The sequence below is a fragment of the Heterodontus francisci genome, chromosome 30, assembly GCF_036365525.1.
Source record: "Heterodontus francisci isolate sHetFra1 chromosome 30, sHetFra1.hap1, whole genome shotgun sequence".
NCBI lineage: Eukaryota > Metazoa > Chordata > Chondrichthyes > Heterodontiformes > Heterodontidae > Heterodontus > Heterodontus francisci.
In genome coordinates this window covers 1,512,557-1,538,198 of record NC_090400.1, presented here as the reverse complement: position 1 = coordinate 1,538,198, position 25,642 = coordinate 1,512,557, and the positions used below count along the sequence as shown (strand labels likewise).

At 46.5% G+C, this 25,642-nt stretch overlaps 1 protein-coding gene across 1 annotated transcript in view; it reads left to right on the top strand.

Moving 5' to 3' along the window:
- Nucleotides 1-835: 835 nt before the first annotated feature.
- The window catches only part of LOC137346456 (phosphorylase b kinase gamma catalytic chain, skeletal muscle/heart isoform-like), a 587,631-nt gene continuing 562,824 nt past the window's right edge, over nucleotides 836-25,642 (top strand). The window contains exons 1-2 of the mRNA XM_068009904.1: nucleotides 836-1,019; nucleotides 23,929-24,082. Coding sequence (XP_067866005.1) covers nucleotides 24,000-24,082 — 83 coding nt within the window. The 5' untranslated portion in view covers nucleotides 836-1,019; nucleotides 23,929-23,999. The remainder of the gene's footprint in view (nucleotides 1,020-23,928; nucleotides 24,083-25,642) is intronic.

Below are 25,642 nucleotides of genomic sequence, written 5' to 3'. Positions count from 1 at the left end.
GGTCTGTGTCTGGGATCTGATAGACACTGCGGTCTGTCTGGGATCTGATAGACACTGCGGTCTGTGTCTGGGATCTGATGAACACTGCGGTCTGTGTCTGGGATCTGATAGACACTGCAGTCTGTGTCTGGGATCTGATGAACACTGCGGTCTGTGTCTGGGATCTGATAGACACTGCGGTCTGTCTGGGATCTGATGGACACTGCAGTCTGTCTGGGATCTGATAGACACTGCGGTCTGTCTGGGATCTGATAGACACTGCGGTCTGTCTGGGATCTGATGAACACTGCGGTCTGTGTCTGGGATCTGATGGACACTGCAGTCTGTCTGGGATCTGATGGACACTGCAGTCTGTCTGGGATCTGATAGACACTGCGGTCTGTCTGGGATCTGATGAACACTGCGGTCTGTGTCTGGGATCTGATGGACACTGCAGTCTGTCTGGGATCTGATAGACACTGCAGTCTGTCTGGGATCTGATAGACACTGCGGTCTGTGTGGGATCTGATGGACACGGCGGTCTGTGTCTGGGATCTGATAGACACTGCGGTCTGTCTGGGATCTGATGAACACTGCGGTCTGTGTCTGGGATCTGATAGACACTGCGGTCTGTGTCTGGGATCTGCTAGACACTGCGGTCTGTCTGGGATCTGATGGACACTGCAGTCTGTCTGGGATCTGATAGACACTGCGGTCTGTCTGGGATCTGATGAACACTGCGGTCTGTGTCTGGGATCTGATGGACACTGCGGTCTGTCTGGGATCTGATAGACACTGCGGTCTGTCTGGGATCTGATGAACACTGCGGTCTGTGTCTGGGATCTGATGGACACTGCGGTCTGTCTGGGATCTGATAGACACTGCGGTCTGTCTGGGATCTGATGAACACTGCGGTCTGTCTGGGATCTGATGAACTCTGTAATCTGTTTTTCAGGATCTGTTTCGCTCTCTCCGCCCCCACTGGAGCCATTTTGATGTTGCGGAGTTTTGAGCGGCCGTGCGGACTGAGGACTGGACAGGTAAGAGAGGATCAGACACCCCGACCTGGTCCCCGACACCCGGACCCCGACACCCGGTCCCTGACACCCGGACTCAGACCCGGTCCCCGACACCCGGACCCCGACACCCGGTCCCTGACACCCGGACTCAGACCCGGTCCCCGACACCCGGACCCCGACACCCGGTCCCTGACACCCGGACTCAGACCCGGTCCCCGACACCCGGAGCCATTGAGCGGGCAGTGGGAGTGATCAGAGAGCGGGTCCATGGAAAACCCGAAAGCTCAAATCAGTAACTTCCCCTCGTCCCCTCACACTCCCTCCCTCATTCTCACTCCCTCACACTCCCTCGCTCACACTCCCTCCCACACACTCACTCACTCACACTCACTCCCTCGCTCACACTCCCTCCCACACACTCACTCACTCACACTCACTCCCTCGCTCACACTCCCTCCCTCACACTCACTCCCGCTCACTCCCCCTCAATTCACTCAAGGTCCTTCTATCTCACTTCTTTCACGCTTTCCCTCACCCTCTCTCAGTTTTACACTGTCACACTCTCAGTCACTCGCACAGTTTCTGCTGTATCTCTCTCATTGTCTCTCTCTCCCTCACTCATCTGTCTCTTACCCTTTCTCTCACACACTCTCTCCCTCACTCCTCTGTCTCTTACCCTTTCTCTCACACACTCTCTCCCTCACTCATCTGTCTCTCTCACCCTTTCTCCCTCACTCTGTCTCTTACCCTTTCTCTCACACACTCTCTCCCTCACTCATCTGTCTCTCTCACCCTTTCTCCCTCACTCTGTCTCTCACCCTTTCTCTCACACACTCTCTCCCTCACTCATCTGTCTCTCTCACCCTTTCTCCCTCACTCTGTCTCTTACCCTTTCTCTCACACACTCTCTCCCTCACTCATCTGTCTCTCTTACCCTTTCTCTCACACACTCTCTCCCTCACTCCTCTGTCTCTTACCCTTTCTCTCACACACTCTCTCCCTCACTCATCTGTCTCTCTCACCCTTTCTCCCTCACTCTGTCTCTCACCCTTTCTCTCACACACTCTCTCCCTCACTCATCTGTCTCTCTCACCCTTTCTCCCTCACTCTGTCTCTCACCCTTTCTCTCACACACTCTCTCCCTCACTCATCTGTCTCTCTTACCCTTTCTCTCTCACCCTTTCTCCCTCACTCTGTCTCTCACCCTTTCTCTCACACACTCTCTCCCTCACTCATCTGTCTCTCTCACCCTTTCTCCCTCACTCTGTCTCTCACCCTTTCTCTCACACACTCCCTCATTCCTCTGTCTCTCTCACCCTCCAACTCTTTCGTCATCCAGGAAGTTCTGGTTTTTGTTGTCCTCTTTCCTCCTTGTAAGAATGAACCTAGACTGGACCCAAACTATCTCCTGTTTAATGGCCTGCCAATCTTTGACTGCAGTTTTACCTGCACCAGATGCTTCCTCAATTTGCTGAAATTAGCCCAACATGAAAACTACACCCACATCTGCACAACTGAACTCAATCTTTACAATTGCACAAGGCTAACATTTGTTATCACTGCAGTCCATGTGGAGTTGTTACACCCACAGTGCTGTTAGGAAAGGAGTTCCAGGATTTTGACCCAGCGACAGTGAAGGAACAGCGATATAGTTCCAAGTCAGGATGGTGTGTGGCTTGGAGGGGAACTTGCAGCTGGTGGTGTGTAAGAATTGGAATCCAGCTATCATTCGGGTGAATCGATGCGGCACTTCATGCTGACCAATATCTCCTTCCTCAGTAACTCCAGGTGTGGCTTATCTAGGGCTTTGTATAGCTGAAGCATAACTTCTATCCTCTTGTACTATTCTATTTTGCTAGATATAAAGGCCAGCATTCCATTAGCCATTTTGATTATTTTCTATGCCCGTTCGTGACATTTTAATGATCTATGTACCTGGAGCCCCAAGTCTCTTTGGATCTCCACTGTTTCGAGCTTGTCACCATTTGGAAAGTACTCTGTTCCATCCTTTTTAGGTTCAAAATGGATGACCTCACATTTCGTGAAATGCATTTGTCACAGTTTTGCCCATTTAATTAACTTACCAATATGTCTTTGTAATGTCATGCTTCCATCTACACTGCTTACAATGCAGCCTATCTTTGTGTCATCAGCAAACGTGGATATGCGGCTTTCTAGCCCATCATCTAAGTTGTGAATAATTAGTGATTAGTTGTGCCCCCCAGCACAGATTTTTGTTGGGCACCACTAGTCACATCCTGTCCATTCTCCCTCTCTGTCTCTTGTTTCTCAGCCAATTTCCCAAACAGGTCAATAATTTGCCTTCAATTCCATGAGCTTCAACTTTAGCCAACATTCTCTTATGAGTAACCTGATCAAATGCCTTCCGGAAGTCTATGTAAATAACATCCATAGAGATTCCCATGTCCACTATTTTAATCAACTCTAAAACTAATCAGGTTCGTCAGCCATGACCATGCTGGTTCTCTCTGATTAGCTGAAAATGTTCAAAATTAGCACTCTATCCTTAATTATGCATGTGTGTGCACATATAGCACAGCAAGAGGCTGTTTGGCCCATCGTGCCTATGCCAGCTTTTGCAAAGATCTGTCTAATTTAGTCTCACTCTAACCTTGCAAATTAGTTGTTATCAAATACACAGCAGTTGCCTTTCAAAAGTTCCGATGGAATCTGATTCCACCACTCTTTCAGGTCGTATGTTCCACTGAAGAAATTTCTCCTCAATTCCCCTCTAGTTCTTTCACCAATTATTTTATATCTATGACTGCTGGTATTCCATTCTCAATACTGGTTCCTCCTGGATGTACAGCCAGAGCAAAATCCACGGCACCACAGCTGGTGGGTGGTGGTGGACGGGCAGGAGGAAGATTGGAAAAGCAATAGTGATTGGGGATTCATTAGTTGGGCAACAGGCAGTCGTTTCTAAGGCCACAGTCGTGAATCCATGATGTTATGTTGCATCCCTGTTGCCAGGACATATCACTGACCTCACCTCCTCCGGAGATCTTCCCTCTACAGCTTCCCACCTCATAGTCCCGCAACCCCGCACAGCCCGCTTCTACCTCCTTCCCAAAATCCACAAACAGGACTTTTCTTGGAGACCCATCATTTAAGCCTGTTCCTACCCCACTGAACTTATTTAGACCATCAAAACCATAGAAAAAGTACAGCACAGAAGGTGGCCATTCAGCCCATCGTGTCTGCACCGGCCAAATAAATTATCCGCCCAAACTAATCCCACCTTCGATCACCTGGTTTATAGCTCCGCAGGTTACAGCACCTCAGGTAAATGTCCAGGTAACTTTTAAAAGAATTGAGGGTTTCTGCCTCCACCACCATTCCTGGGAGCGAATTCCAGACACCCACCACCCTCTGGGTGAAAAAATTTCCCCTAATGTCCCGTTAAACCCTTCCACCAATTACCTTAAATCTGTGCCTCCTGGTAACTGATCTCCCCGCCAGGGACTCAATTTTTTGTTCCCCCTGGTCCAGTCTCTTCCCACCTACATCCATGACTCTTCTGACGCCCTACGTCATTTTGACAATTTCCAGTTTCCTGGCCCTAACCGCCTGCTCTTCATTATGGACGTCCAATCTCTCTACAGCTCCATCCCCCAACCAGGACGGTCTGAGGGCTGTCCGCTTCTTTCTTGAACAGAGGTTCAGCCAGTGTCCATCCACCACCACCCTTCTCCACTTGGCTGAATTTGTTCTCACACTGAGCAACTTCTTGAACTCTACTCACTTACTCCAAATATAAGGTGTGGCCATGGGTACCCGCATGGGTCCTAGTTATGAGTGTCTTTTTCTGGTATATGTTGAACATTCCTTGTTCCAATCCTACTCAGGTCCCCTCCCATAACTCTTTTTCGGTACGTTGATGACTGGATCGGATCGGATCACTTCCTGCTCTCATTTCAAACTGGAAAACGTGATCAATTTTGCTTCCCATTTCCACAATTCTGTGACATTTACATGGTCAATCGCTGAGTCCAGCGGATACAAACCTGGGTATAAATGTGCATAAGTCATTGAAGATGGCAGGACAGGTTGAGAGAGTGGTTAATAAAGTATACAGTATCCTGGGCTTTATTAATAGGGCATAGAGTAGAAGAGCAAGGAGATTATGTTGAACTTGTATAAGACATTCTTAAAATACATACAGGAGAACTTTTTTGAGCCAGCATGTAGAAAGTCCTACAAGAGAAGGAGCAGTACTGGACCTAATCCTAGGGAATGAAGCTGGACAAGTGGTAGAAGTGTCAGTGGGAGAGCATTTCGGGCATGGTGACCGAAAATTTGAGGTAGTTATGGAAAAGGACAAAGACGGACCGGAAATAAAGGTACTGAATTGGGGGAAGGCTGATTTCAATATGATAAAACAGGATCTGGCCAAAGTGGACTGGGAGCAGCTACTTGTAGGAAAGTCTACATCAGAACAGTGGGAGTCATTCAAAAAGGAAATAGTGAGAGTTCAGGGCCAGTATGTTCCCATAAAGGTGAAGGGAAGGACCAATAAGTCCAGAGAACCCTGGATGTCAAGGGATATAGAGAATTGGATAAGGGAAAGAAAGGAGGCTTATGGCAGATTCAGAGCGCTGAAAACAGCGGAGGCCCTCGAGGAGTAGAGAAAGTGTAAGGGGGTATTTAAAAAAGTAATTAGGAGATCGAAGAGGGGGCATGAAAAAACACTGGCGGGCAAGATAAAGGAAAATCCCAAGGCATTTTATAAGTATATTAAGGGCAAGAGGATAACCAGGGAAAGAGTAGGGCCCATTAGGGACCGAAGTGGCAATCTGTGTGTGGAGCCAGAGGACGTAAGTGAGGTTTTAAATGATTACTTTTCATCTGTGTTCACTATGGAGAAGGACAATGTAGGTGGAGAGATCAGGGAGGAGGATTGTGATATACTTGAACGAATTAGCATTGAAAGGGAGGAAGTATTAGCAGTTTTAGCGGGCTTAAAAGTGGAGAAATCCTCAGGCCCAGATGAGATGTATCCCAGGCTGTTATGTGAGGCAAGGAAGGAGATAGCAGGGGTTCTCACACAAATTTGCAAATCCTTTCTGGCCCCAGGAGACGTACCAGAGGACTGGTAGACAGCGAATGTGGTACCATTATTCAAGAAGGATAGTAGGGATAAACCAGGTAATTACAGGCCAGTGAGTCTAACATCAGTGGTAGGGAAACTATTGGAAAAAATTCTGAGGGACAGGATTAATCTCCACTTGGAGAGGCAGGGATTAATCAGAGATAGTCAGCATGGCTTTGTCAGGGGGAGATCATGTCTAACAAATTTGATTGAATTTTTTGAGGCGGTGACTAGAAGTGTATATGAGGGTAAAGCCGTTGATGTAGTCGACACGGACTTCAGTAAGGCTTTTGATAAAGTCCCGCATGGGAGATTGGTTAAGAAGGTAAGAGCCCATGGGATCCAGGGCAATTTGGCAAATTGGATCCAGAATTGGCTTAGTGGCAGGAGGCAGAGGGTGATGGTCGAGGGTTGTTTCTGCGAGTGGAAGCCAGTGACCAGTGGTGTACCGCAGGGATTGGTGCTGAGACACTTGCTGTTTGGAGTGTACATTAATGATTTAGATGTGAATGTAGGAGGTATGATCAGTAAGTTCACAGATGACACGAAAAATGGTGGTGTCGTAAATAGTGAGGAAGAAAGCCTTAGTTTACAGGATGATATGGATGGGCAGAGCAGCGGCAAATGGAATTTAATCCTGAGAAGTGTGAGGTGCATTTTGGGAGGACTAACAAGGCAAAGGAACAGACAATGGATGGTCGGACCATAGGAAGTACAGAGGTTCAGAGGGACCTTGGTGTACTTGTCCATAGATCACTGAAGGCAGCAGCACAGGTAGATAAGGTGGTTAGGAAGGCATATGAGATACTTGCCTTTATTAGCTGAGGCATAGAATATAAGAGCAGGGAGGTTATGATGGAGCTATAAAACACTGGTTGGGCCACAGCTGGAGTACTGTGTACAGTTCTGGGCACCACACTATCGGAAGGATGTGATTGCACTGGAGAGGGTGCAGAGGATATTCACCAGGATGTTGCCTGGGCTGGAGCATTTCAGCTATGAAGACAGACTGAAAAGGCTAGGGTTGTTTTCCGTAGAGCAGAGAAGGCTGAGGGGGGACATGATTGAGGTATACAAAATTATGAGGGGCATAGATAGGGTAGATAGGAAGAAACTGTTTCCCTTAGCGGAGGGGTCATTAACCAAGGGGCGCAGACTTAAGGTAAGGGGCAGGATGTTTAGAGGGGATTTGAGCAAAAAAATTTTCACCCAGAGGGTGGTTGGAATCTGGAACGCACTGCCTGAAGAGGTGGTAGAGGCAGGAACCTTCACAACATTTATGAAGTATTTAGATGAGCACTTGAAACGTCATAGCATGCAAGGCTACAGGCCAAGTGCTGGAAAATGGGATTAGAATAGATAGGCTTGATGGCCGGCACGGACATGGTGGGCTGAAGGGCCTGTTTCTGTGCTGTATAACTCTATGACTCGAGGTATTCAAAATCATGATGGGTCTGTACAGTGTGGATAGGGAAAAACTGTTCCCACTTGTGAAAGGATCGATAATGAGATTTAACGTGATTGGCAAAAGAAGCAAAAACGACATGAGGGAAAATCTTTTTACACAGCGAGTGGTTATTATCTGGAATGCACTGCCCGAGAGTGTGGTGAAGGGAGGATCAATTGAGGCCTTCAAAAGGGAATTGGACTGTTATCTGAAAACACGAGTGGGAGGAAGGCAGGGGAATGGCACTAGATAGGTTGCTCATTCGGAGAGCTGGTGTGGACATGATGGGCCAAATGGCCTCTTTTCTGTGCTGTAACAATTCTGTGATTCTGAGATTGCCATTTTAATTCACCACCCTGCTCTTATGCCCACATTTCTGTCCTCGGCCTGCTGTGTTCCAGTGAACCTCGATGCAAGCTTAAGTAACAGCATCTCATCTTCCGATTAGGTTCAACAACTTCAGACCATGGCTGCCATTTTAATTGTTTTCTTTTGCCATGCACCAGTCTCAAAGTTGTTTGTCATGTTTGCGCTTTCGGACAGAGCTGTTCATTATTCTGCCATTAACACTCTCTCTGGACAAATGCTTTGTCAGTTACTCCATCTATTCCTACTCCACTTGCCTTTGTTCCATTACATCTGTGTCATTTAATTTTACCTGCCCTCCGCCCTATCACACACCCCTTTTGTTCTTCTTGCCCCCAATTCCCCCTTTCACTTGCTCAAAACCTGTATAATATAAAATAAATCTAATATAAAATAAAAACAGAAAGTGCTGGAAATACTCAGCAGGTCTGGCAGCCTCTGTGGAGAGAGAGACAGAGTTAATGTTTCACGTCTGTGACCCTTCTTCAAGAACTAGCAAAGGTTTGAAAGGTTTTGAGCAAGTGAGGGGGGTGGGAAGCAGAACAAAAAGATTAAATGACAAAGGTCACAGGCAAATAAATAAAAGGCAAAGGGAGTAGTAATAGCCATTGTAAAAGACAAAGCATTCATAGAGAGAGAGTGTTAATGGCAGAACAATGAACAGCTCTGTCCGAAAGCAAAAAGATAAAAAACAAGTTTGAGACTGGTGTATGGTTAAAAAAAACTCAATGTTGAGTCCAGAGGGCTGTAGAGTGCTTAATCGGAAGAATAGGTGCTGTTCCTCGACATTTCTAACCTTTGCCAGTTCTGATGAAAGGTTAACTCTGCTTCTCTCTCCACAGTTGCTGCCCGACCTGCTAAGTATTTCCACCACTTTCTGTTTTTATTTCAGACTTCCAACATCTGCAGTATTTTGCTTTTGTGTTAAGGAATTGTTGGATCTGGTTCTGGGGATTGAGGTAGGTCAAGTGGATCAGGTGTCAGTTGGAGAACATTTAGGGAACAGTGATCATAGTATGCGAAGGTTTCGGTGGCCATGGAAAAGGACAACGAGCAATCCAGAGTCAAATGAATTAATTGGGTGAAGGCCAACTTCAGTGGGGTGAGAACAGATCTGTCCCAGGTAAATTGGAATCAAAGATTGAAAGGCAAATTTGTAATGGACCAATGGGCTGCATTTAAAGAGAAGATGGTGTAGGTACAGAGTAGGCAAATTCCCATGAGGGGGAAAGGAAGGGCATTCAAAGCTGGAGCTCCCTGGATGACTAAACATATAGAGATTAAAATGAGACAGAGAAAGGAGGCTTATGACAAATGTAATAATACAGTAGAGAGCAAGCTGAGTATAGAAAATACAGAGGAGATCTGAAAAGGGCAATCGAAAGGGGCAAAGATAGTATGAGAATAGATTAGCAGCTAATATAAATGGGAACCCGAAAGTCTTTTATAAACATGTATAGTAGAAGTGTAGACGAAGGAAGGGTAGGACCAATTAGGGACCAAAAATGAGATCATCTTGTGGAGGCAGAGGGCATGGCTGAGAGACGAAGTAAGTACTTTGTCTTCACTGGAGAAGACGATGCTGTCAGTGCAGCAGCAGAGGAGGAAGCAGTAGTGATATTGGGTAGGGTAAAAATAAGTTACAGGATTAACAGTTCTCAAGGTAGAAAAGTCACCGGGTCCAGCTGGTATACATCCGAGGTTACTGATGGAAGTAAGGGTGGAAATTGCTTCCAATCCTCCTTAGATATCCAAGGAGAATTCCATCTGATCAATGGTAACTCCCAGGATGTTGATGGTCATGGATTCAGTGATGGTATTGTCGAAGGGGAGAAGGTTAGATTCTCTCTTGTTGGAGATGTTCATTGCCTGGCCTTTGTGCGGTGCGTATGTTACTTGTCACTTAACAATACAAGCCTGAATGTTGTCCAGGTCTTGCTGCATGCAGGCATGAACTGTTTCAGTGCCCTGAGGAGTTGCAAATGGTATTGAACATTGTGCAATCATCGGCGAACATCCCCACTTCTGACTTTATGATTGAAGGAAGGTCATTGATGAAGCAGCTGAAGATGGTTGGGCCTAGGACACTACAGTGAGGAGCTCCAGCAGTGATGTTCTGGGACTAAGATGATTGGTTTCCACAACCACAACCATCTTCCTTTGTGCTAGGTATGACTCCAACCAGTGGAGGGTTTTCCCCCTGATTCCCATTGACTCCAGTTTTGCTAGGGCTCCTTGATGCCATGCCATAAGGAGCAAACAGTTTCCAGTGGTTGCAGGGTCAGTAACCGGTGGGCACAGATTTAGGGTGTCTGGCAAAAGAACCAGAGGTGACAGGAGGAAGCATTTTTTTTAAGCACAGTGAGTTGTTGTGATCTGGAATGTGCTGCTGGAAAGGGCAGTGGAAGCAGATTCAGTCATAACTTTCAAATATGGAATAGGATAAATAGTGGAAGGAGAAAAAAGACAAGAACAAACAAGTATTTACAAAGTGCCTTTAATGTAATAAAATGTCCCAAGGTGCTTCACAAGAGCATTAAACAAAATATGACACTGAGCCACTGAATGAGGTAATGCGACAGATGACCACAAGCTTGGTCAAAGAGGTAGTTTTTGAGGAGCGTCTTATTTAGAGATACAGCACTGAAACAGGCCTTTCAGCCCACCGAGTCTGTGCCGACCATCAATGACCCATTTATACTAATCCTACATTAATCACATATTCCCTACCACATCCCCACAATTCTCCTACCACCTACCTACACTAGGGGCAATTTACAATGGCCAATTTACCGATCAACCTGCAAGTCTTTGGCTGTGGGAGGAAACTGGAGCACCCGGCGGAAACCCACGCGGTCACAGGGAGAACTTGCAAACTCCGCACAGGCAGTACCCAGAATCGAACCCGGGTCACTGGAGCAATGAGGCTGCGGTGCTAACCACTGCACCACTGTGCCATCTTAAAAGAGGAATGAGAGGCTGAGAGGTTTGGGGAGGGAATTCCAGAGCGTGGGCCTCTACATCGTCACCGCCTCCTGCTGCTGTCTTTGTCCTCCTGTATCCATCCTGAATACATTGTAGCCAGGAATGTTCAGTTCCCATTCTTGCCATGTTTAAGCCTAGTCTCCAATGTAGCCACTATATCATAATGCAATGTGGCAACCTGCACCGATAACTCATCAACCTCGCATTAGCACATGGATTACAACACTATGCTAGATAGCTTTGCTTTTTCTGCTAGCTGATTGCTGCTCTTTAGAACATAGAACAGTACAGCACAGTACAGGCCCTTCGGCCCACGATGTTGTGCCGAACCTTTAACCTACTCTAAGATCAAACTAACTACCTACCCTTCATTCTACTATCATCCATGTACCTATCCAAGAGTCGCTTAAATGCCCCTAATGTATCTGCTTCTACCACCATCGCTGGCAGCGCATTCCACGCACCTACCACTCTCTGTGTAAAGAACCTTCCTCTGACATCTCCCCGAAACCTTCCTCCAATCACCTTAAAATTATGCCCCCTGGTGATAGCCCTTTCCACCCTGGGAAAAAGTCTCTGGCTATCCACTCTATCTATGCCTCTCATCATCTTGTACCCCTCTATCAAGTCACCTCTCATCCTCTTCGCTCCAGTGAGAAAAGCCCTAGCTCCCTCAGTCTTTCTTCGTAGGACATGCCCTCCAGTCCAGGCAGCATCCTGGTAAATCTCCTCTGCACCCTCTCTAAAGCTTCCACATCCTTCCTATAATGAGGCGACCAGAACTGAACACAATATTCCAAGTGTGGTCGAACCAGGGCTTTATAGAGCTGCAGCATAACCTCGCGGCTCTTAAACTCAATCCCCCGTTAATGAAAGCCAACACACCATACGCCTTCTTAACAACCCTATCAACTTGGGTGGCAACTTTGAGCGATCTATGGACATGGACCCCAAGATCCCTCTGTTCCTCCACACTCCCAAGAATCCTGTCTTTAAGCCTGTATTCCGCATTCAAATTCGACCTTCCAAAATGAATCACTTCACACTTTTCCAGGTTGAACTCCATCTGCCACTTCTCAGCCCAGCTCTGCATCCTGTCAATGTCCCGTTGCAATCTACAACAGCCTTCCACACTATCCACAACTCCAGCAACCTTCGTGTCATCGGCAAACTTGCTAACCCAGCCTTCCACTTCCTCATCCAAGTCATTTATAAAAATCACAAAGAGCAGAGGTCCAAGAATAGATCCTTGTGGAACACCACTGGTCACCGAGCTCCATGCTGAATACTTTCCATCTACTACCACCCTCCGACTTCTATGGGCCTGCCAATTTTGTATCCAGACAGCCAACGTTCCCTGAATCCCATGCCTCCTTACTTTCGGAATGAGCCTACCATGGGGAACCTTATCAAACGCCTTGCTATAATCCATATACACCACATCCACTGCTCTTCCTTCATCAATGTGTTTTGTCACATCTTCAAAGAATTCAATAAGGCTTGTGAGGCATGACCTGCCCCTCACAAAGCCCATGCTGACTGTCTCTAATCAAACCATGCTTTTCCAAATACTCATAAATCCTGTCTCTCAGAATCCTCTCCAATAATTTGCCCACTACCGACGTAAGACTGACTGGTCTATAATTCCCAGGGTTATCCCTATTCCCTTTCTTGAACAAGGGAACAACATTTGCCACCCTTCAATCATCCAGTACTACTCCAGTGGACAGTGAAGACGCAAAGATCATCGCCAAAGGCGCAGCAATTCCTTCCCTCCCTTCCCATAATATCCTTGGGTATATCCCGTCTGGCCCCGGGGACTTATCTGTCCTCATATCATTCAAAATTTCCAGCACATCCTCCCTCTTAACCTCAACCTGTTCGAGCATATCAGCCTGTTTCACGCTGTCCTCACAAACGACCAGGTCCCTCTCACTAGTGAATACTGAAGCAAAGTATTCATTAAGGACCTCCCCTACCTCCTCCGACTCCAGGCACAAGTTCCCTCCACTATCCCTGATCGGCCCTAGCTTCACTCTGGCCATCCTCTTGTTCCTCACATAAGTGTAGAACGCCTTGGGATTTTCCTTAATCCGCCAAGACTTTTTCATGTCCCCTTCTAGCTCTCCTAAGTCCATTCTTCAGTTCCTTCCTGGCTACCTTGTAACCCTTGAGAGCCCTGTCTGAGCCTTGCTTCCTCAACATTAAGTAAGCTTCCTTCTTCCTCTTGACTAGCTGTTCCACATCTCTTGTCATCCAAGGTTCCTTCACCCTACCATCCCTTCCCTGCCTCATCGGGACAAACCTATCCAGCAGTCGCAGCAAGTGCTCCCTAAACAACCTCCACATTTCTGTCGTGCATTTCCCTGAGAACATCTGTTCCCAATTTATGCTGCCCAGTTCCTGCCTAATCGCATTGTAATTCCCCCTCCCCCAATTAAATATTTTCCCATCCCGTCTGCTCCTGTCCCTCTCCATGACTATAGTAAAGGTCAGGGAGTTGTGATCACTATCACCGAAATGCTCTCCCACCGAGAGATCTGCCACCTGGCCTGGTTCGTTGCCAAGCACCAAGTCCAACATAGCCTCCCCTCTAGTCGGCCTATCTACATATTGAGTCTGGAAACCTTCCTGGACACACCTGACAAAAACTGCTCCATCCAAACTATTTGCACTAAGGAGGTTCCAATCAATATTAGGGAAGTTGAAGTCACCCATGAGAACAACCCTGTTACTTCTGCACCTTTCCAAAATCTGCCTCCCAATCTGTTCCTCCGTGTCTCTGTTGCTATTGGGGGGTCTATAGAAAACTCCCAACAAAGTGACTGCTCCTTTCCTGTTTCTGACTTCCACCCATAATGACTCAGTAGACAAACCCTCCTCGACGACCTCCCTTTCTGCAGCTGTGATACTATCCCTGATTAACAATGCCACTCCCCCACCTCTTTTACCTCCCTCCATATACCTTTTGAAACATCTGAACCCCGGAACATCCAACATCTATTCCTGCCCCTGTGATATCCACGTCTCTGTAATGGCCACAACATTGTAGCTCTAAGTACTGATCCATGCTCGAAGTTCATCACCCTTATTCCTGACACTTCTTGCGTTAAAATAGACACACTTCAAGCCATCATACTGGCTGCAACTTTGCCCTGTCAACTGTCTAACCTTCCTCACAGACTCTCTGCACTCGGTATCTGCCTGCCCATCCCCCTGCCAAATTAGTTTAAACCCTCCCGAAGAGCTCAAGCAAACCTCCCGCCCAGGATATTTGTGCCCCTCCAGTTCAGATGCAACCCGTCCTTCTTGTACAGGTCCCACCTTCCCCAGAAGGTATCCCAATGATCCACATATCTGAAGCCCTCCCTCCTACACCAGTTCTGTAGCCACGTGTTCAGCTGCACTCGCTCCCTGTTTCTAGCCTCACTAGCACGTGGCACCGGTAACAATCCTGAGATTACTACTCTGCTCGTCCTGCCTTTCAGCTTCCAACCTAACTCCCTATATTCGCTTTTCAGGTCCTCATCCCTTTTCCTAACTATGTCATTGGTACCGATATGTACCACGACCTCTGGCTGCTCCCCCTCCCCCTTAAGAATCCTGTAGACTCGATGCGAGACATCCCTGACCCTGGCACCCGGGAGGCAACATACCATCCGGGAGTCTCGTTCGCGACCACAGAATCTCCTGTCTGTTCCTCTAACCATTGAATCTCCTATCACTATCGCTCTCCTATTCTCCCCCCTTCCCTTCTGAGCCACTGAGCCAGGCTCAGTGCCAGAGACCTGGCCACTGTGGCTTTCCTCTGGTAGGTCCCCTCCCCAACCGTATCCAAAGCGGTGTACTTATTATTGAGGCGAACGGCCACAGGGAATCCCTGCACTGTGCGCCTATTCCCTTTCCCTCCCCTGACGGCCACCCAGCTACCTTTATCCTGTAACTGAGCTGTCACTACTTCCCTATAACTGCTCTCTATCACCCCCTCAGCATCCTGAATGATCCGAAGTTCATCCAGCTCCAGTTCCCTAACGCGGTCTGTGAGGAGCTGGAGTTGGGTACACTTCTCACAGGTGAAGTCAGCAGGGACACAAGCGGTGACCCTTACCTCCCACATCCTGCAAGAGGAGCATGCAACTGCCCTAGCTTCCATCCCCTCTGCTCTAAATTGACAACAGGAGATTAAAAAAAAAGGAAAACCTTACCTTACCAAACCCTCCACACAAGAGTCCTTTTTTTTGGTTAGAGGAGGAGGATCGGTGGGAAACATTACAGGTGTAGTGATTCGGGTTTAGCCACTGCCCGAATATATAGGTTTACTTACCCAGCAGTCCCCCTGTCCGCCGAAACAAAAGGCAAGTTATTTTAAACTGAAACTCACCTTCCCAGCTGACACCTCGCTTGCACTATCGCTGCTTCAGGAAAAGCTGCTGCACTTTTCTTTATTCTGTTGCTGTTTGTCCCTCCTAATTTTCTCAGCACTTTGTCAGTCCTCCCTGCTGCTTTGTCCTGGTGCCCCTCCCCCTGCCAAATTAGTTTGAACCCTCCCCCACAGCAATAGTTCACCTCCCATGAGGTCATTGGTCCTAGCCCTGATCAGGTGCAATCTGTCCTGCTAGTACAGGTCCCTCCTGCCCCAGAACTGGCTTCAGTGGCCCAGGAATCTGAAGCTCTTTCTGCCACACCATTTCTCCAGCCACGCATTGAGCTGCATTGTCTTCCTGTTTCTGTATTTATTTGTACATGGCGCTGGGAGTAACCTAGAGGAGCATTATTAAACAAGCTTTGACACAGATTAGGACAGGTGACCAAAATGCTTGACCAAAGAGATAGGTGTAAAGGAGTGTCTTAAAAAGGAGAGAGAAATGCAGAGGTTGAGGGAGGGAATTCTAGAGCATCGGGCCCAGTCAGCAAAGGTACAGCTGCCACTGGTGGAGTGATTAAAATCGGGGTGGCTGAAGAGGCCAGAATGAGAGAAGTGCAGAGATCTCAGAGGGTTGTGGGGCTGGAGCAGATTACAGAGATAGGGAGAGATTTGATAAACAAGGATGAGAATTTTAAAATCGAGGCATTACACACATCTAAATTAATTGAATTTTTTTGATGAAGTAGCAGAGGAAGCTGATGAAAAGAATGCAATGGATGTTGTCTGTTTGGATTTTAAGAAAGCGTTTGCCTAGGTACCACATAAAAGGCCAGTTAACAAAATTGAGGGTTATGGAATAGGAGGATCAGTGTCAGGTCCAATAAAAAATGGACTTAAGGACAGGGAACAGCGTGTCGCAGTAAATGGTTATTGCATTTGCAGATTGGAGGATGGTAGGTAGTGGTGTTCCCCAAGGGGCAGTGCTAGGATCACTGCTTTTTTAGATATATATCAATGACTTGGATATTAGAATACAGAGTAAAATTTCACAATTTGTAAATGATACCAAACTTGGAGGTGTGGTAAACAGTGAGGATGATGCACAACGACTGCAACAGAACATAGATCGGAACAGAGGGACCTGGGGGTTCATGTACATAGATCTTTGAAGGGGGCAGGACATATTGAGAGAGTAAATCGCAAACCTCCCTTGGTTGCCAACATGACAGTAAAAAAGACTTGCATTTATAAAGCACCTGTCATGACCTCAGCACGTTGTGATGTAGGAAAAGCAGCAGTCAATTTGTACACAGCAAGGTCCCACAAACAGCAAGGTGGTAATGACAATATATTCGGTCATAGAAGACAGAGGGTAGCAGTGGAAGGGTGCTTTTCTGAATGGAGGGCTGTGACTAGTGGTGTTCCTCAGGGATCAGTGCTGGGACCTTTGCTGTTTGTAGTATATATAAATGATTTGGAGGAAAATGTAGCTGGTCTGATTAGTAAGTTTGCAGACGACACAAAGGTTGGTGGAGTTGCGGATAGTGATGAGGATTGTCAGAGGATACAGCAGGATATAGATCAGTTGGAGATTTGGGTGGAGAAATGGCAGATGGAGTTTAATCCGGACAAATGTGAGGTAATGCATTTTGGAAGGTCTAATGCAGGTGGGAAGTATACAGTAAATGGCAGAACCCTTCGGAGTATTGACAGGCAGAGAGATCTGGGTGTACAGGTCCACAGATCACTGAAAGTGGCAATGCAGGTGGATAAGATAGTCAAGAAGGCAAACGGCATGCTTGCCTTCATTGGTCGGGGCATATAGTATAAAGATTGGCAAGTCATGCTGCAGCTGTACAGAACCTTAGTTAGGCCACACTTGGAATATTGTGTACAATTCTGGTCACCACACTACCAGAAGGACGTGGAGGCTTTGGAGAGGGTACAGAAGAGGTTTACCAGCATGTTGCCTGGTCTGGAGGGCATTAGCTATGAGGAGAGGTTGGATAAACTCAGATTGTTTTCACTGGAACGACGGAGGTGGAGGGGCGACATGATAGAGGTTTACAAAGTTATAAGTGGCATGGACAGAGTGGATAGTCAGAAGCTTTTTCCCAGGGTGGAAGAGTCAGTTACTAGGGGACATAGGTTTAAGGTGCGAGGGGCAAAGTTTAGAGGGGATGTGCGAGGCAAGTTTTTCACACAGAGGGTGGTGAGTGCCTGGAACTTGCTGCCGGGGGAGGTGGTGGAAGCAGGTACAATAGCAACATTTAAGAGGCATCTTGACAAATACATGAATAGGAAGGGAATAGAGGGATACGGACCCCGGAAGTGCAGAAGGTTTTAGTTTAGACAGGCATCAAGATCGGCGCAGGCTTGGAGGGCCGAATGGCCTGTTCCTGTGCTGTACTGTTCTTTGTTCTGTGTTCTTTTGTTCGATATGGAATCTTGGGGCTTCATAAATATAGGTCGTAAGTACAAAAGCAGAGAAGTTATGCTGAACCCTTATAAAGTGGAGAGGATGCAGAATATTCTGCAGGAGGAAGGGAGTGTGCAGAAGTTGTGGAACATGTTGGTACCAAGGACATAGCAAGGGCAGTTGTTGGGGTCGTGCAGTCAGATTTTCAGGAGCTAGGGAGGAAGTTAAAGAGTAAGATCTTGGAGGTAGTAATCTCTGGATTGCTTCCAGTGCCGTGTGCCAGTGAAAGTAGAAATAGGAAGAAAGGGAGGATCGATGTGTGACTTGAAGCATGGTGCAGGAGGGAGAGCTTCAAATTCTTGGGGCATTGGGCCCAGTTCTGGGGGAGGAGGCACCTATTCAAAAGGGACAGGTTACACTTCAACAGGAGTGGGACCAATGTCCTCGCAGGGAGATTCATGTGTGTGGTTGGCAGGGGGATGGGCACCAGCATATAGAAATAGAAAAAGGGAATAAGGTGCATAAAGGAATGAGAGTATTGGATAGTACTTGAGAAGGAAGTAGTACCATATATAGGAGCAGACTAAGAAGGACTGAGACTTCAAAGACAGGTTTAGAATGCACAAAGTGTGGTGAATAAGATTGGTGAGCTACAAACACAAATAGCCGTGTGGTAATATGATGTCGTGGCAATAACAGAAATGTGGCTTTAAAATGGTGAGGACTGAGAGCTTAATATTCAAGGACACAAAGTGTTCAGAAAAGAAAAGAGAATAAGAGAGGTGAGTGGCAGTATTGATTAGCGAAGAGATTGTAGTTACAAAGGGAAGATATCCTTTGAGGGGACAAGGACAGAATCCATTTGGTTAGAGTTGAGAAGCAAAAAGGGTCTGATCACACTACTAGGAGTATTCTATAGGCCTCCAAATAGTGAGAGAGATAGAGGAGCAAATCTGCAGGGAAATCACAGAGATGTGCAAGAACTATAGAGTGGTGATATTGGGGGACTTGAATTATTCAAATAACAATTGGGATAATGTTAGAGTAAAGGGTAAGGAGGGGGAGAAATTGCTGAAATGTGTTCAGGAGAACTACCTTGACAAGTATGTTCTCAGTCCAACTAGGACGAAGGCTTTGCTGGTTCTGGTGCTGGGGAATGAGGTGGGCCAAGTGTCTGTGGGGGGAACATGTGGGTAAAAGTGATCATCATATCATAAGGTTTAGATTAAGAGTGGAGGAGAGCGAGGGACAATCTAAAGTAGAACTTCTAAATTGAAAGAGGGTGAACATCAATAGGATGAGAGGGGATCTAGCCAGGGTAAAATGGAACTAAAGACTGACAGGAAAAACCATAACAGAACAATGGGTAATCTTTAAGGAGGAGATGATTCAGGTACAGGCTCAGTACATTCCAACAAGAGAGAAAGGTAGGGGAACAAAAGCCAGGATTCCTTGCATGACGAGGGAGATAGAGAATATGATGAAACAAAAAAAGAGGGTGTATGATGCATGTCAGGTGAATTCTTCAAGCAAGAACCAGGCCAAATACAATAAGTTGAGTGGGGAAGTGAAGAGGAAAATTAAACTGACAAAGGGAGAACATGAAAATAGAATGGCAGTTAACACAAAAGTTTTGCCCAAAAACCTTCTGCCAGCATGTAAATAGTAAGTGGCAGTAAGAGGCAGGGTGTGTCTTATTAGGGACAAAGAAGGCGATATATGCTTTGAGGTGCAGGGCAAGGCAGAAGGCTAAATGTGTATTTTATAACGTTATTTACTGAGGAAGAGGATGCTGACAAGATATCAGTAGAAGCGGATATGGTAGAGGTAATGGATGGGGTGAAAATTGATAGACAGGATGTACTGGAAAGACTGGTTAATGTTAGAGTGGATAAGTCGCCTGGTCTGGATGGCTTGCATCCTAGGTTGCGAAAGGAAGTGGGAATGGAGATAACGGAAGGGCTTGCCATAATCTTCAATCTTCGCCGGATATAGGGGAGGTGCCAGAGGATTGGAAAGTGGCAAATGTGACATCCATATCCAAGGAAGGGTGTAGGAACATTCCTTGTAACTACAAGCCAGTCAGTTTGTCAGCTGTGGTGGGTAAGGTTTTAGAAACAATAATCAGGGGGAAAAAATCAATAGGCACTTGGAGAGGTTCGATTTAATTAGGGAGAGCCAGCACAGGATTTGTAAAAGACAGATCGTGCTTGACTAATCGAATTGAATTTTATGATGAAATTACAAAGAAGGTTGATAAAGGGAATGTGGTAGATGTTGTCTATATGGAATTTAAGAAAGCCTTTGACAAAGTGCCATATAAAAGGCTGGTTAACAAAACTGAGGCTCATGGAATAGGAGGGTCATTGTCAACTTGGATAAAAAATTGTCTTAAGGACAGAAAACAGTGAGTCGTGGTAAATTATTGTTTCTCTGACTGGAGGATGCTAGACAGTGGTCAGTGCTAGGACCTCTGCTTTTTGTGATGTATATAAAAATGACTTGGATATTGGAATACAGAGTAAAATTTTAAAATTTGCTGATGATACCAAACCTGGAGGTGTGGACCTGTAAGGATGATACTAATCGATTGCAACAGGACATAGATAGGCTAGCAGAATGGACAGACAAGTGGCAGATGAAATTTAATACAGAGAAGTGTGATTACGCAGCAAGTGGTAATGACCTGGAACTCCCTGCCCACGAGGGTGGTGGAAGAGGAGATGATGAATGATTTCAACTGGATGGGCACTGAGGGAAATAAACTTACAGGGCTATGGAGATTGAGCAGGGGAACGGGACTGATTGGATTGCTCTACAGAGAGCCGTCATCGACTCATTGGGCTGAATGGCCTCCTTCTGTGCCATAATGACTGTACGGTTGGAATTTTATGCTGAGCAGTGGCCCCGCCCATCATCTAAAATGTCTGAGGAGAGCCCGCCTCTGCTGGGCCAGAAAGCCACGCAACAATTTCCTGTGGCCCAGGCCCTTAATTGGCGTCGGTCAGGACTTCTGCCCCCTGAGGCAAGAAGTTTCACTTCCAAGAGCTGCCGGCCAATCAGAGGACCTTGGAGCACAGGGTGTCTGATGAGGAGGGTTCCTCCCACTCCACCCTGCCCAGAAGGAGGCGGCCAGGTATTCCTGGGTGGCCTCTTCAGGTTCTGAAGTGCCTGTCTGTCACTGGCAATATACCAATGGCGGTGGGAAGACACCCTTAAGTGGCAATTAATTGGCTGCCTAAGGGTCTCAGTTGGCCTCGGCAGGCAGGCTGTTTGCATCCTCCCCCATCGCTGGTAAAATAGCAGTTGGGGCTGGTAGGTGACGGAAACCCCATCCCCTGCCTCCCCCCCTCCCCCCACTCCAAGCCCACAACCCAGGGGGTTGTAAAATTCTGGCCTTTGATTCTTTGGCTCTATGACACTATGACATGTTGTGGTAGACACCTTGTTGTTTGCATATGTCCAAACTGCAAACCATTTCATCGGCTTCTATGGATCCTCTCATGATTGAAGAGTCTGATGTGGGATTGGCACGATCGTCCACAGAAGTGGCAGTTCATATTGTCGTTCTTGATGCTTAGGGGAACTTCTGCAGCTGTGTCACCTCTGGCCTTCCTCTGGGCACGTTGGATGTTGCAAATTAGGCGTAGATTGTCCTCAAAACATGCTGAAGCAGATTTCAGTGCTTACCTCCACGTGGGCTGGTCGGCTGCAGTGTTTTCCAAAGAGAGGTGGCCTTCAATGCAGAAGTTTGTGAGGCTCTTTTTTTAGGATGTCCGATATCGTTTGTACTGACCCCTTGATGTCTTTTGCCCTGAGACAGTTGCCCATAGCTGATCTGCTTGGGGATTCTGTAATCATCCATGTGGGAGACATGGCCTGCCCATCGGAGTTTAATTTTCTGGCGGGTGGCTGTTTGTGATTTTGTCCTGCCATTAAATTCTCATGATGGATCTCAGGTGCCTTTGGTGGAAGTGTTCCAGAGCTTTGATGTGGCATCTATTGCAGGCCCAGGATTCTGTGCCATACAGCAGGGTGGTAAGGGCACTGGCCTGGTAGAGTTCAATTTTAGTCTTCAGTTTAATGCCATGCTGCTTCCAGACACGATCATGGTCGTAGGTAGAACTTACCTTCTGGATGTGTGAATGGATATCTTCATCAAAACCAGCATCCCAAGAGAGCACACTATCAAGGTATGAGAATTTTTCTACAGCCTTGAGGCTGGTGCTATTAACTGTTATGTCTGGTGCTTCATAACATGTGCCTGGCACTAGCTGAAACATAACCTGGGTCTTGGAAACACTGATTTTGGCAGCACTCAAGAATTTGTTCGCCATAGTCTGGATGTCTTCCTTGTTGTGGGCAGCTAGGGCACAGTCACCTGCATCCAGAAGCTCTCTGATTACTGCCTCTGTGACTTTGGTGAAGGCACGCAGTCTGGAGAGATTGAACAGCTTCCCTGGACAGAACCTGATGTTGATGCCTGCAGGCATGTTGCTGGTGGCTTTCTTAAGCATTGCAACAAAGAGAGTGACAAATTGGGAAGCCATGATGCATCCTTTCTTTACATTGCTGGTTACCTCAAAGTCATTGGCTATCTCAGCATAGGCACAAACCCGTCCAACCACACCATCATGCAGTAGGTGCAGGATTTTGACAAACCTAATTGGACATCTTAGTTTGAAGAGCAAGTGCCATCGACCAGGTCGACTCATTTTGTCAAAAGCTTTAATTAGGTCCATGAACAGCATGTATCTAGCCTGATGTTGCTCTCTGTACTTGTAGTTGTCTTGCTGCAAACACCATATTACCGTCCCACGGTTAGCCCTAAAACCACACTGTGATTCCGGGAGAACATCATCTACGAGGCTGTCCAGTCGATGATTTAATAGGACCCTTGTGAGGATGTTTCCTACGATTGAGAGAAGACTTATTCCTCAATAGTTGCTGCATACATCATTCTCATCAAAGCAGCCTTGGTGCTTAACGCTCGCAGCATCCCAGGACATCTGATCACGGATCTGTTTCCATTCATCTTCTATGTCACTTGGGGGAGGAAGATCAAATCAGAGCGTGTCAGGTTGTGCAGCAAGGTCTATGGCAGTAGTGGGGTTCTTGAGGAGTTTGACATCCAGCTTTGGCCGTGCCTCGCAAGCTGATTTAAGATGTTTTAGCTGGTGGTGATCTGTCCAGCAGTCAGCTCCTTGCATGGCATGAGTTATGTTAACATCAGCCTTTTCCTTTTATCTGACAAGCACATAGTCAAGGCAAAGCCAGTGCTTAGATCATGGGTGGTGCCAAATTGTCTTGTATTTTTGTTTCAGGCAGAACATAATATTGGTTATGGCATGGTCATGCTTGGCACACAACGAAAGTAGGAGGGTTCCATTTATGTTTTCCTTTCCAACTCCATGTTGACCGAGGATGCCTGCCCTTCTGATATGGTCATATCCAACTCTGGCATTGAAATCGCCCATAAGGATAATTTTGTCGTCTTTAGGGATTGATTGTAGGAGATGGTCCAGATCATTCCCCATAGAACCTCTTCTTTACATCGTCACTGTTAGTCATTGTGTGAGCATAAGCACTTGTGAGTGTTGTGTGTCTCTCGTGTTGTTGCAGGAGAAGGTGTCGATTCATTAGGCATTCGTTGATTATAGTGGAGGAAGGGTGCATGCTGCTGCCCCCATTCACACAGCTGCTTTTGCATGTTGCCAGAGGCAAGGAGCATCCAAGGTGTCTCAGTAGCTTGGCAGCTGCAGTGTATGGCTAGTACTGGGTGTTTCTCTGCTTTTGCCCTTTGCAGCACTCCACACTGTGCCATATCCATTGAAAGTACCAAATACTTGTTGGGAACATTTTCCATGCCACAATGGACTATGTTTTACCCTCCAACATCTGTCCCTCCACTGTGAGGTAGAGGTTAACAGGGTGAGGTCAGATAGGACTTGAAGTGAGAGATCGTAGATCCAGAGCGGACTTCCAATCAGAGATCAGCCTCCTTTTCACTAATGATGCATTAGCTAGGACCCGTCTAATAAACAAGATGAGAGTCCCCGCACAACCTTTGAACTCCTTGTATATATACAGCCCATTCCAGGTCAGGTGCACACACTGCAATGTCTGGTGAGGAGATTTTATGTGCTGTTCTCTTGTAAGTTGTTAACATGCTAATTGTATACTGTCACCTACACTGTTAATATCCTATAATGTGTCTGTTTTCTGTCCTGATAGGTAATTGATGTCACGATAAGGATATTGCAGCTGCTGATCAATAGCATAACTACTTCCACAAGCAGAACACCATGACTCGTGAGGATGAGATGCCAGACTGGGAAGCAGCACAGGAGTTTTACGCCAAATATGACCCAAAGGATATTCTTGGCCGGTAATACTTTGAGGCTTTGTTTGAGCTGGATAATAACATGACAGTAAAATATTTCCCAAACATTGGATAATCAAATAAAAGTGGAGAAAGCCACACATCCTATTGAACTGATATTAAATAATTTCTTAACTGAGTAAAGTGCTTGAAGTGGGAAATGAATTATACCAAAACTAACCTTCTTGTCACTGAAAGATTAAACTCAACAGGTTTGACTGTAAAGACCCATCCAATCTTCTTGCTGCGTTTAATTTGTTCAGTCTCCCTGTGGCTGTGTATCCTCTGACCCCTGATTCAGTGATACAAGAAACACATTCCCAGGATTATGCTGCTAAGTGAGGTTCCCTGACTGTGACTCAGAGTGAATCCACTCTATGTGTGGTAACCCCTGGCCCGATTCCCCACCAATGGTATTCAGTATCGGTGAGCATGGATCCCATGGCAAGGTGAAGTTTCCTGTACAACCATCATGTTGATTTCTACATTTATTCAAGAATTCTAAGATTGTTAGCAATATTGAAGCCCATGGAATTAAAGGGACACTGGTTGTGTGGATAACAAATTGGCTAAGGGACAGAAAGCAAATTGTAGTGGTGTCAAACGGGGCTGGGTGTGGAGAAGTATACCATGGTGTTCCCTGGGGTGGGTGTTGAGACCACTACTCTGTGTATTGATGAGCTGGATCTGGGTGTACAGGACATTGTTTCAAAGTTTGCAGATAGCACGAGACTCAAATGTTCTAAACAAATGAGCAAAATACAATGGACACTGTAAATCTGAAATATAAACAGGAAATATGGGAATACTCCACAGACAAGGCACCATCTATGGAGAGAGAAACAGAGTTAACGTTTCAGGTTGATGACCTTTCATCAGAACTGGAAAAAGTTAGAGATGTAGCAGGTTTTAAAAATGTCTTTTCCTTGTTCATCTTTATTGCTTTCTGCTTCCCTTCTCGTGTTTAAATCCTTTTTGGGGTCTTACTGCATTCAGGCATGAACTGCTTTATTATCTGGAGCAGCGAATGATACTGAACACTGCAGGCAGCAAACATTCCCACTTCTGACCCTATGATGGAGAGAAGGTCATTGATGAAGCAGCTAAAGATGGTTGGGCTTAGGACAATACCCTGAGGAACTCCTGCAGCAATGTTCTGGAGCTGAGATGATTGGCCTCCAACAAGCATAACCATCTTCCTTTGTGCTAGGTATGACTCCAACCAGTGGAGAGTTTTCCCTCTGATTTCTATTGACTTCAAATTTTAGTGGGGCTCCTCGATGTCACACTCAGTCAAATGTTTGGACCAAGGCTGTAATGAGGTCTGCAGCGGAGTGGCCCTGACAGAACTCAAACTGAGCTTCGGGCAATAGTGCTGTCAATGATTTCTTCCATCACTATGCTGATGATCGCGAGTAGACTGATGGGACGGTAACTGGCCAAATTTTATTTGTCCTGCTTTTTGTGGACAGGACATACCTGGGCAATTTTCCGCATTGCTAGGTAGATGCCAGTGTTGTAGCTGTATTGAAACAGCTTGGCTAGGGGCGCGGCAAGTTCTGGTGC